The sequence below is a fragment of the Chrysemys picta genome, chromosome 16 (assembly GCF_011386835.1).
Source record: "Chrysemys picta bellii isolate R12L10 chromosome 16, ASM1138683v2, whole genome shotgun sequence".
Classification (NCBI taxonomy): domain Eukaryota; kingdom Metazoa; phylum Chordata; order Testudines; family Emydidae; genus Chrysemys; species Chrysemys picta.
Window position 1 is genome coordinate 6784180 of NC_088806.1, and position 15616 is coordinate 6799795.

General features: G+C 42.2%; 1 protein-coding gene across 2 annotated transcripts; it reads right to left on the minus strand.

Annotated features, from left to right (window-relative positions):
* Positions 1-1079: 1079 nt before the first annotated feature.
* Positions 1080-13546, minus strand: LOC101938364 (uncharacterized). Of its 2 annotated transcripts, XM_065570124.1 has the most exons (9): positions 6041-13546; positions 5665-5833; positions 4932-5568; positions 4654-4769; positions 3981-4049; positions 3222-3314; positions 2646-2754; positions 2008-2116; positions 1080-1599 (listed from the first exon to the last, which is right to left on the minus strand). In XM_065570124.1, exon 1 carries the CDS (start codon positions 13223-13225, stop codon positions 12281-12283), a length of 945 nt encoding a protein of 314 aa, XP_065426196.1. In that variant the 5' UTR covers positions 13226-13546; the 3' UTR covers positions 1080-1599; positions 2008-2116; positions 2646-2754; positions 3222-3314; positions 3981-4049; positions 4654-4769; positions 4932-5568; positions 5665-5833; positions 6041-12280. The 2 variants fall into 2 exon arrangements, with proteins under 2 accessions (XP_065426196.1, XP_005312654.2); XM_005312597.3 differs by lacking the exon at positions 4654-4769.
* Between the last annotated feature and the right edge of the window lie 2070 nt (positions 13547-15616).

Below are 15616 nucleotides of genomic sequence, written 5' to 3' on the forward strand. Positions count from 1 at the left end.
CTGGCTGGGACACTTGATCCCTGTCCCGTTTCGGGGGGGGGGGGGACGTGCTCTCCTGGAGCTGGATCGGCCCCTCCTGAGGGGAGCCAGAGCGGTGGGGGGGGGTGTCAGTGGGGCCAGCAGCGCTGGAAGCCACAGACGCAGGGGAGCAGAGATGGGCTGAGGAGGGGCCGCTTGTCAGAATCACTTCGCTGCCCGCCCCCAGCGCTCCCATCCCGCTCTCTCTCCCTCCCCTGGGGGCCCGGCTCAGCAGAGCCCGAGGCTGTCCTGGGGGGCGAGTCCCAGCCACTGCAGACAGCCCCGGCGAGCGCTGCAGCCCGGGTGGAGTTTGCAGGGCACAGGAAGGGGCTGGAGCAGCTGGGAGCGGTGGGTGCCGGGAGGAAGGAGGCAGGAGCCGGGAGAACAAAGAACCGAGAGCATCAGACCCCGGGCAGCTCCTGAGAGACCAGACGCTGCTGCCTGGGAGCTGAGCAGCTGCTGCTTCCCCAGCGGGGTGTTTGCTGGGTGGAGTCCGGCATTAACCCCTCCGTGCCCGGCTGGGGGGGCTTCTCCGGCTAGAAATCGCCCAGGATAGCAACCCTCCCGTTTTGCAACTGGGTGCCAGTTTCTGCCACGCAACGTGACCATCTGGGCAGCAAATTGTAAGTAGAAGTGAGGGCAGAGAGAGGGCAGTGGCAACAGTGAAGGTTACCGGGCATGCTCAGTTCGGGTGAGCATGCTCAGTACACCCAAAGTAGGGAATTGGGAGCAGGGGCAGTTTGTGTCAATACAACTCGACCATCTGGGCTACTTGCTACCGCCTGGTCCATGGGGTTGTGAATCAGGAGGTATGGGGTTTGTGGTCAAAAACACTCCCGATCTGCTTCCTCCTGGCTAATGTGCCAAATTGATCTATTGGACGATTGAGGCGCGCTGTTTCACTTTTTTGTGTGTGAATCCGTGAAAAGGGAAGTAAGGTTTGGGGGTATGGAGCATAGCCCTAAGCCCAAGGTGATAACACTTTCATTTTTTTAATTTACTTTTATAATTTGCATTATACACATGGACACAAATACAGAGAATATTTTTTTAAAATAAAAAACATTTATTATTATAATCTGGTATATACATTAAAATGTCTTTTGGTTGCATTATGTTTTGAACAAGAGGCATTTAAACATTTTTTTTTTTTTTTGGTAAAGAAGTGAACTATGCACATTTTTTGCAGTTGTACTCTTTCTTCTCATCAGTTAGGTAGTCTTGATTGGTTCCTTCTGTAATGTATGTAATGTATGGCATATGTGCCCACCTCTTGCAAGTATCACACTGGACCTTTGTTAAGTAACAATTAAGAAATGAAATCACAGAGGTTATAATGTTACAGATACTTTGCATTCACTCATGCTATTCCTTCCACATGTCAGCATTACCTAACATATGTATGCCTATCAGCATGAAGAAAATGTTTACTGAGGTGGAATTTTTACAAGAATTATGATCCTTAGGCAGTTTTTGGCATTTATTTCTCATATAATTCTATGTTTCTTACCATCGTGCAATCCTCACTTTCCTTTTCACAGTTGACAAGGTTGCAGTATATTCAGTAGTCCTCTACGTTTTCTTAAAAATAAATATAAAGCATTATGAAATGATAAATACGTTACGACCAACGCTGAAAATGCAAATCTTGATTTATTAACTAATGTCAGTATTTTAATCCAGTCAATGATTTGAACATATCTTTCTTTTTTGTGAGTCCTATTTTCTCAAATTTTTACTTTACTGCACCTGTATCTAAAAATGCCAATTTCATTTAACTGGTCGATCAATAGCAATCATTCACCCGATTCAAATGTTTGTGTACCTAAAGATATTATTGATTTATAGTCACCATTACAGAACCAAATCTGTGAGATATCCCATTTTAGGGGTATTAAGATAACTGTCTGCTATGTGACATAATTCCACTCTTCATGTTATGTTCACATGTGCCTAATGAGATAACAGTACATGGTAGAAAGTAATTACCTGACTCCTTCATTAGAAAAATTGCTATATGTCTTCTAAACGCAGTATTAGCCTCTTGTGTTGTTTCTACCATACTGATGTCTTTGTGCTGCAAATACGTTTCTGCAAACTAACAACACTGTTATTTAGAATAAACATCATAATTACCAGAGGTGAAAGTGGACCGGTTCAGCATACTGGTAAGAACCGTCTACTGGTACCGGCCCGTACACGGCTGACGTTACACTTCCGCTGTGGCAGTGCTTTATGCTTTAACGTTGCTGCCCCCTTTAGCACCCTCCTCTCCCTCCCCCCCATCAGCGGCCCTGCCATAGGGTCTGGCAATGCTGTTAGATGCTCCTGGCAGGGCTGCCAACAGTGGGGGAGCAAAAGGGGCCCTGGGTTCCGGTGATTTACAAGGGCCTGGTTCTCCTGGTCACTGCAGCAGCAGCTGTGAGGAAGGGCTGGCTGGTGGAATCTGGCCCCCCAGCACCGCACCTTCCGCTGGAGACCCCATCCCTTCTGAGGGCCCAGAGCCCACCCCACACACCTTGGTAAGGATGCCGGTGCAGTGCCCACTGGTAATCTCTGGCATTTATTTTCACCCTGGATAATTACTCATATATAACAAATAATAATGGCAATTTGTTATTCAATACCTTTAACATGAGTGGTCTGCAGTTGTGGCCATCACTTTGTCTGAGATGCTGAACAATTTTACTCTTCCAATCAGATGAGGATTTGCTAGTTAATCGTTTGATGAAGTTTCTGAAATTTTTAGAGAGTACATTAGCAGACTGCATAAATGAGCTTTGTTTTCCGTTTCCCCCCCCTCCAGTTTCTGGACATAGATAAAAATCCATTCTCTCTCTTTTTAATTAATGATCGAAATGACTTATTGCTCACATATATACACACTTGCTTTCATATTATTGTCTCACTCATACACAATGTATCACCTGATTTGCTGTGCCCCATGTTGATAATAACACATTCTCAATCATATAACATGCTACTGTTTCATGTCCACATTCTGTGAAGTCGTTCCTCAGAATCAAATCACACAAGTTCACGCGAAGTCCATTACTAGGCATATTCAGTACAAGTACATGCTGTTTCAATTTTTATTTGTAGCTAACAGGAAGATATTAGTCTCACTATTGTTACATTCCCTTTAAAAAAATTTCAATGGAACAGTTAATGTCCACTGTAAAAGTAAGTATCTAATAAATCACCTCCAATTCCTCAGGCATGTTCTTTCATATCTCATCTCATCACACAAGGGGTCAATTATTAACAATTCTTTTCTTTTTCCCCATCGAGGCTATCTGTAAGTTTAAATATATTCACAAATTATATTGGTAATGTGATTATTTCAAACATTTTAGAATGATTTATCAAAAATCATTATGCAATTAACATATTCTCATTTGTAATGTCTCAGTAACACACAAGAGAAAAGCATATTGTGAAATCATTAATTCATTACAGAATGTATTCTTCCAAGTTACACTCACAACATAACTTGACAGTAGCATTTTATTTTTTAACATTCACATTCCACTTTCCTTTGCATGCACTGAACTCACTGAAAACCCGCAACACGGGAAATTATATCACTGCTACCATAGTTGTGTTACAAATCTCTTATTTATTATCACATTTATTGCCCATAATCCAGAAGTACAATACAAAACATCTTACTGCAAGAACCCAATGACCTGGTGTGTGGTAAGGAAGCAATAATATATCATTTTGAAGTAATTCACTCTGTGTTTATTTAAAAAAAAATTAGAAATGCAATTATAGTTTCCAGAGAAGCAAACAATGAAATGTACATTATACTATATTTCCCAGTTTCATTACATGTCTTACTATTAGACAACTCCTCCACATCAAACACACCATTGTATTTGCTGTTTCACACTGTGTTTAACTCACAGAATGAAATTGTGCTTTGCTCATGCTATGTATGAAAGTGTGTTAGCATTTACCTTCACTTTCATTTGTGGAGCTCTGCCTGACAGAATGACAGTAGAAACTACTGATGAGATGGCTTGTACCTGTTGACAATCAACAAAGTTATTAATGCATTAATAATTCTGGCATGTCAAGAACATAATGAATTTAATATAGACAGACATGCAAGGGATCCTTAGTGTTACAAATCAGATATGTATGTGTAAGAGAGTTCTATAAAAACAAAATGATTTGTAATCAATGTACTCTGTCTTACTTAATGTAAAAACCGACTAAGCTGTTCGCATACTTGTGTTCAATTAATGGACCCACTGAACTGTACAGCAAAACTAATGTGGCCCTCTATTGTATGTCCGATATGCACCTCCAAATAAATTTCAGTAAATGTTTGGCAGCAGTAAATATACAGAAATTTTGCAATTTCAGGTTTATGTTGATATTTCAAGGATATTTGGACTTCAATATGTTGTGCCACATATTCACATGATTGTTTACTTATTGAATCAATGTATACTTTCATGTACCATCACAGTAAGTAGCCTACTTTTCCATCTGCTTTCTCAACTCACACAGCTCAAATATACATCAATAACCTACAACACATGATGAAAGAAAAGGCACAATTTCAATAATATTTGATGAATCAATCCCATTAACAAATACATGTTTAGTGTTACTTAAACGTACATCATCACTTATCCAGCTTCTCGGTTTCAGGCAATGAAATGAGGAGCCATACAATTTTATGTTTCTCACTTTGGCCTCCAGTCTCTCTGTGTGTTTGTCAGTCATTACAAATTTGACTAGGAAAAAAATATTAACACATATTACATGCATGGTAATACAGTTTCCTTTTTCTCGGTTTTACTACTGTGAATGCCGCCACTTTGTACATGAAAACCTTTAACATACTTCATAAATGGAACTATGTTAATCTGTTTAAGAAAGGTGCGGTAACCAATTACCTTTCAGAATCCATTGCTTGTTTTCCACCTCCTCCATAAGCATGTCATCAAAAAAGTCATCAGCATCACTTGTATCATTCTTTGAAACATCTTGCCCTATATCCTCCTCTTCTTCCATTGCTGTGACCTCTATGTTTTTTAATGTGCTGTCGTGAGATACAGTACCATCCACTTTTCTAATCTCTTCTGTGGGTGTTTCTGGTTCAGTGTCACCAACTGGAATTTCAGTTCCGATTTTTCCCTCTGATGTGCTTTCAGCAGCTAATGTTGGTGGCTCTTTGAATGGTTTTAAGTGTGCGATACTGTACATGGTTCCTAACTGTTTCCCTGAGATGGTTTCTAATTTCACTCTCTTACCCTCAACGGTTGTAATTTTGTATGGTCCAGTACTGTATGGTTCCAGTACTCTTCCTTTTCTTGTTCTCTTTCTAGCATTCAGTAACAGAACAGAGTCCCCAACATCAAATGTTATTTCCCTATATTTAGAATTCTTTCTTTTAGCATAATGTTTTTGTTGTTTTTCTTGTGCTTTAGAAATGTTACTTAGGGCCAGTGCAATGTCAGCGTCATGTCTCGATTTCATATTGATGCTGTACTGTTTGCAGAAATCTTCCCTGAATGTATTCAGATCTGGGATCTTTGTAAACAAATGGAGAAGGGATTATATTTGTAAAATGAAGACACATTGAATGGCATGTGTACATGAAAGGTGCTGGTAATAACATACACTTACCATGTAATTCTCTGAGACCTCTTCTGGAAACAGTGGGTCAGCACAAAACATTAGTCGAAAGGGTGAAATTTTTGTTGTTGTGTGTACTTTAGTCCACAAAGAAAACAAAATGGGGTCAAGTAATTCATCCCAATTACTCCCGTTGTCATCAACCATCTTCTGCAATGCTCTGTAACAAATGCAAATTGATCTGATTTTTTAAAAAAATAAAGTAACAAGTGAAACAGATCATACATAATCCAAAAGGTGTAATATATAATGAAAAAGACTTTCCATGTAACACATTGCTTTTGAAGATTTTTTTGTGAATTGCATCTTCTAGCATTGCACACGCTACTTGCCATTAGTACTGTAATATTCCCACCCATTCACTTACCTTTTTATGGATTTATTAGCGTTTTCAGCCAAGCCATTGGTTTATGGGTGGTATGGGCTGGTGAAGCTATGTTCTATTCTCAATCTTTCACAAACATACAGGTTAAACTGAAAGAAAATAAATTACACCATAAACTTACATATAGACTTGTGTTAAGGAATGTTCCTTTTGTATTTGCCACTACTTTTATGTGTAATTAGCAACAGGAATAGCCCATCTTTTCATATTTGTTTTGGAAACAAGTAGTTGTGCGTTTCTTTGTTAGATATGAAGACACCAAAAAATAATTTTATAGCAACACTGACGTTGACCAACAGCAGTTTATATAAAAAAATGTCAGTATCCGCTCTGGGCATCCATGTCTAACAATCATTGTGCACATGTTCTCTACCACCTCAGATGCTGACTTACTTCTAAATGGAAAGGCTTCCACCCATCTTGAAAGATAATCTATGACTGTCAGTATATACTGGTATCCATCCTTTTTTACTGGTAATGGTCCTATTAAATCCATTCCCACCAATTCCCAGATCCGAGTGACCTACATACAAGGGTACCAGTTACAGTCATATTACACATGTTTATTACTAAATGTTCTCAATAAACCCATGTCATAAACAGAGTACACAATGTAATATGGTTACAACAGCCATAGAATCAGAATGAAAGCCCACTTTTAAATACAGAAGAGAAAGAAAGAAAGAAAAACCAAACAAAAAGAAGTACAGGAATGGATTATGGAAAACAATACAAGAGTAAAGATGAAGACATATCCCCAGCCAGTGCAAAGGCACATTAGAGGTCATTGCTGCACTATGCTGTGCCACTTGTATGCATTGGACTCGTTTCAAAATCAAAGCCTCATTGTATTGCAGAAATACCAGTGGATAATGATAAACAATAATGTGTCTGATGCCAAAATTCACCTCTATGCTTCTCAAGGTGGTATCCATATTTAATTCCTTTCCCTCTTTTTGGCAAGTTAGACATCATGCAACCTGTTTTTGATGGAACAATATGATGACATGAACATTTAGTTATGGAAATAGTATTGCAAGGGAACAGAGTTCACATTTGCACACCAAATATACTTTTATATTTCTTTTATACATTTTGAACTTCTATTTCAATTGTAAATAGCATTCTTCAGGATTTAGTTTCATTACTTTACATACCCAATTGGCAATGTCTTTTGTCATCCCTGGCCAATAGCATTTTGATGTCAGCATATTCCTAGTTTTGAATATTCCTAGGTGTCCACCCAATAGACTGTCATGATCCCTTTCAAAGAGTTGCAGGGCTTCTTTCATGGTATGCACAACGACAACCTTTCTTCCTTTTGCTCAATGGAACAATGTCCCCTCTGATGATCGTAGAAAATGCATGGAGGATGATTAAGGTTTATCGGGGCAATTGTTGGGCCCCTACCTACCCTGTCCGCCGGCTGCACCACATATGGTCCTATCCCTTTCTTCCTCTTCCCCAGGATCTCAGCCATGTTCCACCTAGGCTCCCCACTATTTTGCCTGCCCCACAACTCCTTTGCTCATTTCCCACCCACCCTGCTCTTCCACACAGCCCCAGGACTGGAGAAGCTCTGTCCCTATGTCACGGCCCCAGGGCTGTACCAGGGAGTGACAGCTCCTCCAGTCCCAGGGCTGCAGCGGCAGTTTGGATGCTGCGGTTCTTTAGGGGACCAGGAGCAGGGTGCTGTGGATTCTCCTGCCCCACCAGGCACTTCTGCTGGAGACGGGTTCGGGCATAGGGGCTTCCCCTGCTGCCCCATGGCTTCTGCCAGGGCTGGGGTGGGGGCAACGTGTTGCACTTAAGCTATAGCTGGTTATTTGCAAAGCCATTCATTAATTATAAGGCATATGCCTATCAAAGACATCTATATACAGTATGGTTCATAATGTCTTGAGTACATGGGGGACATTTCAGTGTATAGTTAGAAATTTTTGCTTATTGAACATATAGTGATTGTTGGTGGTGCTTGCAGCAGACTGGATAACATACTTAAGAAATGAAGCAAAGTCATGGGTTTTTTTTGTAAAATTTATACTCATTTCTCATATAACTGCAAAGCACACTGCGTTTGTTGCACCACTGGCATAGATAGCAAAAAAGGAGATTTTCTGGAAAATTTTAATAAAACTAGAGATCCCAATCCCGGTCCCATTGAAGGTAAGGTTAACACTCCAAATAATCCCAATGTTGGGACATCAGGACCATCATTTACAGGCTGAAGTTTCCTGTGTAATGTGTCAGTATTATCTTAAGAAAAGTATTCCTTGCCTTCCAAAGAAAAGTTGACAGCATATCGATGCAGGTTCTGTCTGCCTGCTTTATTCATTCCTTCAGGATATGTGCCACTCCTTAGGTATGCCAAAACATTTGCAATTTTTTTGTCAAAAGATTTCCCTGAGAATTGTTTACAAGAGAAAACAGATACTTAAGTGCAAACATGGCATATCAATCCATATAAGACTCAAAGTTGAGTTAGAAGCTATGAGATGTACATTGCAGACCTATAAGCAGGGTAAACCTAAATCAACAATGCATCATTCATAGGCCAGTCACAAGACAGACATAAATAAATTGCAGGAATGTGCATAATTTTGAAGTATTTGTGGCTTGCAAATTACGGCTGTATTCGCTCAATGCAGATTGAATGTTATCAGAGATAAGGATATCACCTACAAGATTGTAACCATGTATAGACATAGTGACTCAGGACAGTAAATGGAACAGCACAAAAATGTCAATCAAAAAATAAAACACAAGCACAGTTGCTTGAAAATAATGGGTTCTGAAAACAAATGAATAATTAATAATATATGGGGACATACCTATCTCATAAAACTGGAAGGGACCTTGAGAGGTCATTGAGTACTGTCCCCTGCCTTCACTAGCAGGACCAAGTACTGTCCCTGACAGTTTCCCCCCCCCCCTTGCTTTTTTTTTGCTCTGATCCCTAAATGGCCCCCTTAAGGATTGTGCTCACAACCCTGAGTTTAGCAGACCAATGCTCAAACCACTGAGCTATCCCTCCCCCATGGGAACACATGGAAACATTCTACTTACTTGCCATTATGTGTGTTGTAGAGGTAATTTTTTGGTTGGTGCAACTTTTTGGGAGAAAATCGTTTTCTGAAACTCTGAAGAATCTGAAATAGAGAAACACCTATAACATACACATATCAGTATCACCTCATTCTCAGCTATGCCTTTAATCAATCATTTTACTGTAATTTAACTAATCAATGCTAACATAATGTTAATCCATTATCTAACAAATTAGATCCCACCGCCTTAATTGTTTTACACCCAGCAAAATTACTTATACATTCACCAAAGAAAATAAAAAAACCAGACACAGACCACACAGATAAACAATAGAGAAATGGGGAGCAATAAATAAATCACCATGATTAAAGGCATGCAAACCATTTAAGAAATGACTATACAGTTATTTTAAAGATTCTTGATTAAACATGCACTTAGCCAGGAAGACCATTACTATTTGTGTACTTTTACCAGATTTGACCATTACTTGGGGTAAGCTTATTTATTGGGGTTACTAGTTTGGGTTCCCCTCCCCCGATAATTCTACTAATGTACTGCTTGTGTATAAAGCTGTTGTAAAGCACCCCTCTTTCACTACTAACAGTATTGCTGTAAAACCTTTATTTTTAAGGCACAACTCTTAACTCCTTATTGCACCGTTCTACAGGTATCTAAGCAAGATTCTTAGCAGAAGGTTAACAAATATTCTATGAGAGACAGAGAGAGAGAGAGAGACCTTGCTAAAGGAGCTTGGTCTGAAAAAGAGAGCTTGCTCAGGTCTGTGCCTCAGTTTCCCTACGCCACAGCAACTACTCAACAATTAACATGTGATTAGGGTCACATGCTGCCTGCGTTTGTTCAACAATTTGTGACCAACTTTGCACAATACTTTGGGGTACACTCATTTATTAGGGTTACTCTCCTGGAGGGAGGGTGGTTATGTAATTCTATCAATGTACTGCTATTGTTCCCAATGGAATGAGTCAAACAGCACTTTCAAGCTGACACCCTTATTTTTCCCAGATTTAGCATGTCCCTATCCCCACTCTTACATCACAATTGTACTGGTAGTAACCCACTTGATGAGCAAACCCCAGAGTATTTTTGGGCGCTACAGGGGTCTGTAGCTTAGGAAAAAGAAGCGTTGCTGCAGAATAAATGTGGAAGATACAAACACAAGAATAAAGTTATTTATGGACTAATAGTGATAACTACTCAAAGGAGAGCCTAAACAAAATAAGTTACATTATTAAAGGTTAATACCTGAGGTAGAAAAGGAAACAGAGAGGGAAAATGAGGGATCTCATCACTCCAGGAAGCTTGAACTCGTGAGGCTTCCCAGCTGATGATCGTAGCTCAGAGTCTTGGAGTAGATGAAACCCCAGTGGAACTCAGGCAGAATTTGGGTCTATGCATGCATCAGAAATGTTACTGGAGAGTCAGTATATGGTTTTATAGAGAAAATATACAATTGCTTGAAGGGAGGAGACTAGATTTGTTTATGGGTAAACTGATGACTCAAGGAATTTCTTTAGGCTAGACAATCGGAGCTGATCACTTCTAACTATGGCTGGTGTTCCTTCAGGATGCTGACAATGAAATTTGTCTGCTTCAGTATTTTGGATATCAATCCAAGTTTCACTACTAGAATTGGTCTAACTGATGAGCTGGGTGTGGATGAGGATAAGGGAGTTGCCTGAAACTTGTCACCAGGGATATAGGTGTGTCTCACACTGCCATTTACTGCTCTATGCAAGTTTTTTCAAAAATCAGTTTTTGTTCAAGTGGGGGTGCGTGTGTGTGTGTGTGTCTGTCTGTCTGTCTGGCAGACTGGATACTGTGCCCTGATTCCCCAAGAAGACCGTTATTATCTGTGACTGCAGAGATCTTAACACGACATTGAGCATAAAAACAACAAGGAGTCTGGTGGCACCTTAAAGACTAACAGATTTATTTGGGCATAAGCTTTCGTGAGTAAAAACCTCACTTCTTCGGATGCATAGAGTGAAAGTTACTGATGCAGGCATTATATACTGACACATGGAGATCAGGGAGTTACTTCGCAAGTGGAGAATCAGTGTTGACAGGGCCAATTCAATCAGGGTGGATGTAGTCCACTCCCAATAATAGATGAGGAGGTGTCAATTCCAGGAGAGGAAAAGCTGCTTCTGTAATGAGCCAGCCACTCTCAGTCCCTATTCAAGCCCAGATTAATGGTGTTGAATTTGCAAATGAATTTTAGTTCTGCTGTTTCTCTTTGAAGTCTGTTTCTGAAGTTTTTTTGTTCAATGATAGTGACTTTTAAATCTGTAATAGAATGACCAGGGAGATTGAAGTGTTCACTTACTGGCTTATGTATGTTACCATTCCTGATGTCCGATTTGTGTCCATTTATTCTTTTGCGGAGGGACTGTCCGGTTTGGCCAATGTACATGGCAGAGGGGCATTGCTGGCACATGATGGCATATATAACATTAGTGGATGTGCAGGTGAATGAGCCCTTGATGGTGTGGCTGATGTGGTTGGGTCCTCTGATGGTGTCGCCAGAGTAGATATGGGGACAGAGTAGGCAACGAGGTTTGCTACAGGGATTGGTTCCTGGGTTGGTGTTTCTGTGGTGTGGTGAGTATTTGCTTCAGGTTGGGGGGTTGTCTGTAAGTGAGGACTGGCCTGCCTCCCAAGGTCTGTGAGAGTGAGGGATCATTTTCCAGGATAGGTTGTAGATCGTGGATAATGCGCTGGACAGGTTTTACCTGGGGGCTGTATGTGATGGCCAGTGGTGTTCTGTTATTGTCCTTGTTGGGCCTGTCCTGTAGTAAGTGATTTCTGGGTACCTGTCTTGCTCTGTCAATCTGTTTCCTCACTTCCCCAGGTGGGTATTGTAGTTTTATGAATGCTTGATAAAGATCTTGTAGGTGTTTCTCTGTCTGAGGGGTTGGAGCAAATTCGGTTGTATCTTAGGGCTTGGCTGTAGACAATGGATCGTGTGATGTGTCTTGGATGGAAGCTGGAGGCATGTAGGTACGTATAGCGGTCAGTAGGTTTCCAGTATAAGGTGGTATTTCTGTGACCATCACTTATTTGCACTGTAGTGTCTAGGAAATGGATCTCTTGTGTGGACTGGTCCAGACTGAGGTTGATGGTGGGGTGGAAATTGTTGAAGTCCAGGTGGAATTATTCAGGGGCCTCCTTTCCGTGGGTCCATATGATGAAGATGTCATCAATGTAGCGCAAGTAGAGGAGGGGCACTAGGGGACGAGAGCTGAGGAAATGTTCTAAGTCAGCCATAAAAATGTTGGCATACTGTGGGGCCATGCGAGTACCCATAGCAGTGCCACTGACTTGAAGGTATAAGTTGTCCCCAAATCTGAAGTGGTTGTGGGTGAGGACAAAGTCACAAAGCTCAGCCACCAGGCTTGCTGTGGCCTCATCAGGGATACTGTTCCTGACAGCTTGTAGTCCATCCTCATGTGGAATATTGGTGTAAAGTGCTTCTACATCCATGGTGGCCAGGATGGTGTTTTCAGGAAGAACACCAATGAATTGTAGTTTCCTCAGGAAGTCGGTGGTGTCTCGAAGATAGCTGGGAGTGCTGGTAGCGTAGGGTCTGAGGAGAGAGTCCAAATAGCCAGATAATCCTGCAGTAAGAGTGCCAATGCCTGAGATGATGGGGCTTCCAGGGTTTCCGGGTTTATGGATCTTGGGTAGCAGATAGAATACCCCTGGTAGGGGTTCTGGGGGTGTGTCCATGTAGATTTGTTCCCGTACTGTAGCTGGGAATTTCTTGAGCAGATGGTGTAGTTTCTTTTGGTATTCCTCAGTGGGATCAGAGGATAGTGGCCTGTAGAATGTGGTCTTGGAGAGTTGCCTGGCAGCCTCCTGTTCATAATCTGACCTGTTCATTATGACTACAGCACCTCCTTTGCCAGCCCCTTTGATGATAATGTCAGAGTTGTTTCTGAGGCTGTGGATGGCATTGCGTTCTGTACGGCTGAGGTTATGGGACAAGTAATGTTGTTTGTCCACAATTTCAGCCTGTGCACGTCTGCGGAAGCACTCTATGTAGAGGTCCAGTCTGTCATTTCGACCATCAGGAGGAGTCCACACAGAGTTCTTCATTTTGTAGTGTTGGTAGGAGAGTTCCTGTGGGCTAGTGCACTGTTCAGTGGTGCGTTGAAAATATTCCTTGAGTCAGAGACGATGAAAGTAGGCTTCCAGATCACCGCAGAACTGTATCGTGTTCGTGGGGATGGTGGGACAGAAAGAGAGTCCCTGAGATAGCCCAGCAGAAGAGTCTGTCCTAAGTGTGTGGTTGATAGGGACTGGGAGTGGCTGGCTCATTACAGAAGCAGCTTTTCCTCTCCTGGAATTGACACCTCCTCATCTATTATTGGGAGTGGACTACATCCACCCTGATTGAATTGGCCCTGTCAACACTGATTCTCCACTTGCGAAGTAACTCCCTGCTCTCCATGTGTCCGTATATAATGCCTGCATCAGTAACTTTCACTCTATGCATCCGAAGAAGTGAGGTTTTTACTCACGAAAGCTTATGCCCAAATAAATCTGTTAGTCTTTAAGGTGCCAACAGACTCCTTGTTGTTTTTGTAGATACAGACTAAAACGGCTATCCCCTGATAACTGAGCATAAAATGAGCTTTAACAATATGTTGTGACTACTTACATTAAAGAAATTCATTCCACCTTGGTTTAGGAGAGAGACCACTGATTGACCAATAAGAATCTGGTGTTGCAGGTCCCATTAGTGCAATTATTTTTTCTTCTCCATTGTCAGTGCAGCTTTTATTTTGGTGAGTTTTGCACACAGATGCAGAAATGTGGACTTGTGCATCCAAAAGTTCTGCAGCCACTGGTCATGAGCCCAAGCCTTCATTGTTGCAGAAGATTTTTGCCCTTGAGAAGGATGTAAGATGACACCATATAATACACTTACTGAATATTTGTGAATCAGCTTCTACACACAAGCAATGACATGTGAACATGGGACTCTAAGGGCTGGAATCACAGGCAAGATAAATGCAGCAAAAGGCAATCCTAAAATTTGTGAACTGTTATGAGACTTCACATAGACCAATAGTTATGAGAGACTTTTAAATACTCAAAATGTGTGATGCAGAGTTTGATGGAATTTAGGGAAATTATTTCACTACATCAAGTCTCCTGTAGCAGTAAAGTAGCACCGGGGCAGCAGGTTTTTATATTTTTGGGTGGCATCCAGAAAAGGTCCAAGGCAGTTTTGCTGTGGGAGGGGGCTTGGGGTCAATACTGGGTTTACAATGGTGCTAATGGCACCATGGCACCAGGCCCACCCTGGGAAGGGGCCCATTACAGACCCCTTTAACCCATCCACATAGCTGGGTCTGGCCCCTCACCTGGGGCAGTCCAGCACACAGGCCTTGCTGTCTTTTCACTGCAGCCCTTGATCTTGGTGACAAATCTATAGAGAATTATGAAACTGGTCTAGGTCTAGGCGAGAGAATGTCTCAGGGCCGCCCGGGGGGGGGAAGTGGGGCAATTTGCCCCAGGCCCCCATGAGTATGTCGGAGGCTCCCCCTGCCTCCGTCTTCCCCCATCCCCTGGCATCTCAGCGCGCTGCGTCTGGGAGCGGCCCTGGCGCACTGCAGCTAAACAGCTGGTATACATACCATTAAAGCATTTAATGTTTTAAAATAATGTATTTAGTGTATTTTCAAATTATTACAAAGCAAAGCAATTTCGGGGGCCCCTTCCATAAAAAAAAGTTGCAATACTATAGTAACGTATTTGGAAATGTAAAAAAAAAAAAAGTGAAATACATTCAAAAATTAATTTGTAATAATTTGAAAATACGCAAAATACATTATTTAAAAACATTAAATGTTTTAATGGTATGTATACATATGCAATTACATAATGGGCTGTTGCTGGGTGATGGTGATGGTTGGTGCCAATGGGTTGTTGCTGCCTGGGGGTGGTGCTGCTGTTGCCCAGGGCTGCGGGGGGAGCTGGGCTCTGGGTTGGGGGGTGCCCGGCTCAGAGGGGCTGGGCTTAGAGCTGGGGGTCAGGGCTGTGGGGGGGATGGGTAGGGAGGTGTCCGGGCTGGCCAGTGTGCATCTGGCAGCTCCCAGTTTGTAAACAGTGCCCTTGTACTGCGCTGGGTGGAGTGGGGTTGTCCCTGCCGTGCCATGACCCATCTCCCATTGCCCCTGGCCAGCCCGTCACTCTGAGGACTCTGCCCCCCTGCCCCATGTCCCCATTTCCACCATGGGGGCCCACAAATATGTTTAGCACCAGGCCCACAAAAGGTTAATCCAGCCCTTTTTGGGGTGCAGGCTCTGGGATGGAGTTGGGGTGCAGGAGGGTTGCAGGCTATGGGGAGTTTGAGTGAGGGGTGCAGGCTCTGACCTGGGGCAGGGGATTAGGGTACAGGAGGGAGTGCAGACATGTGGGCTCTGGGAGGGAGTTAGCAACTCAGCACGTTATAGAAGAGAAATGAGCTGCACTGAGTGA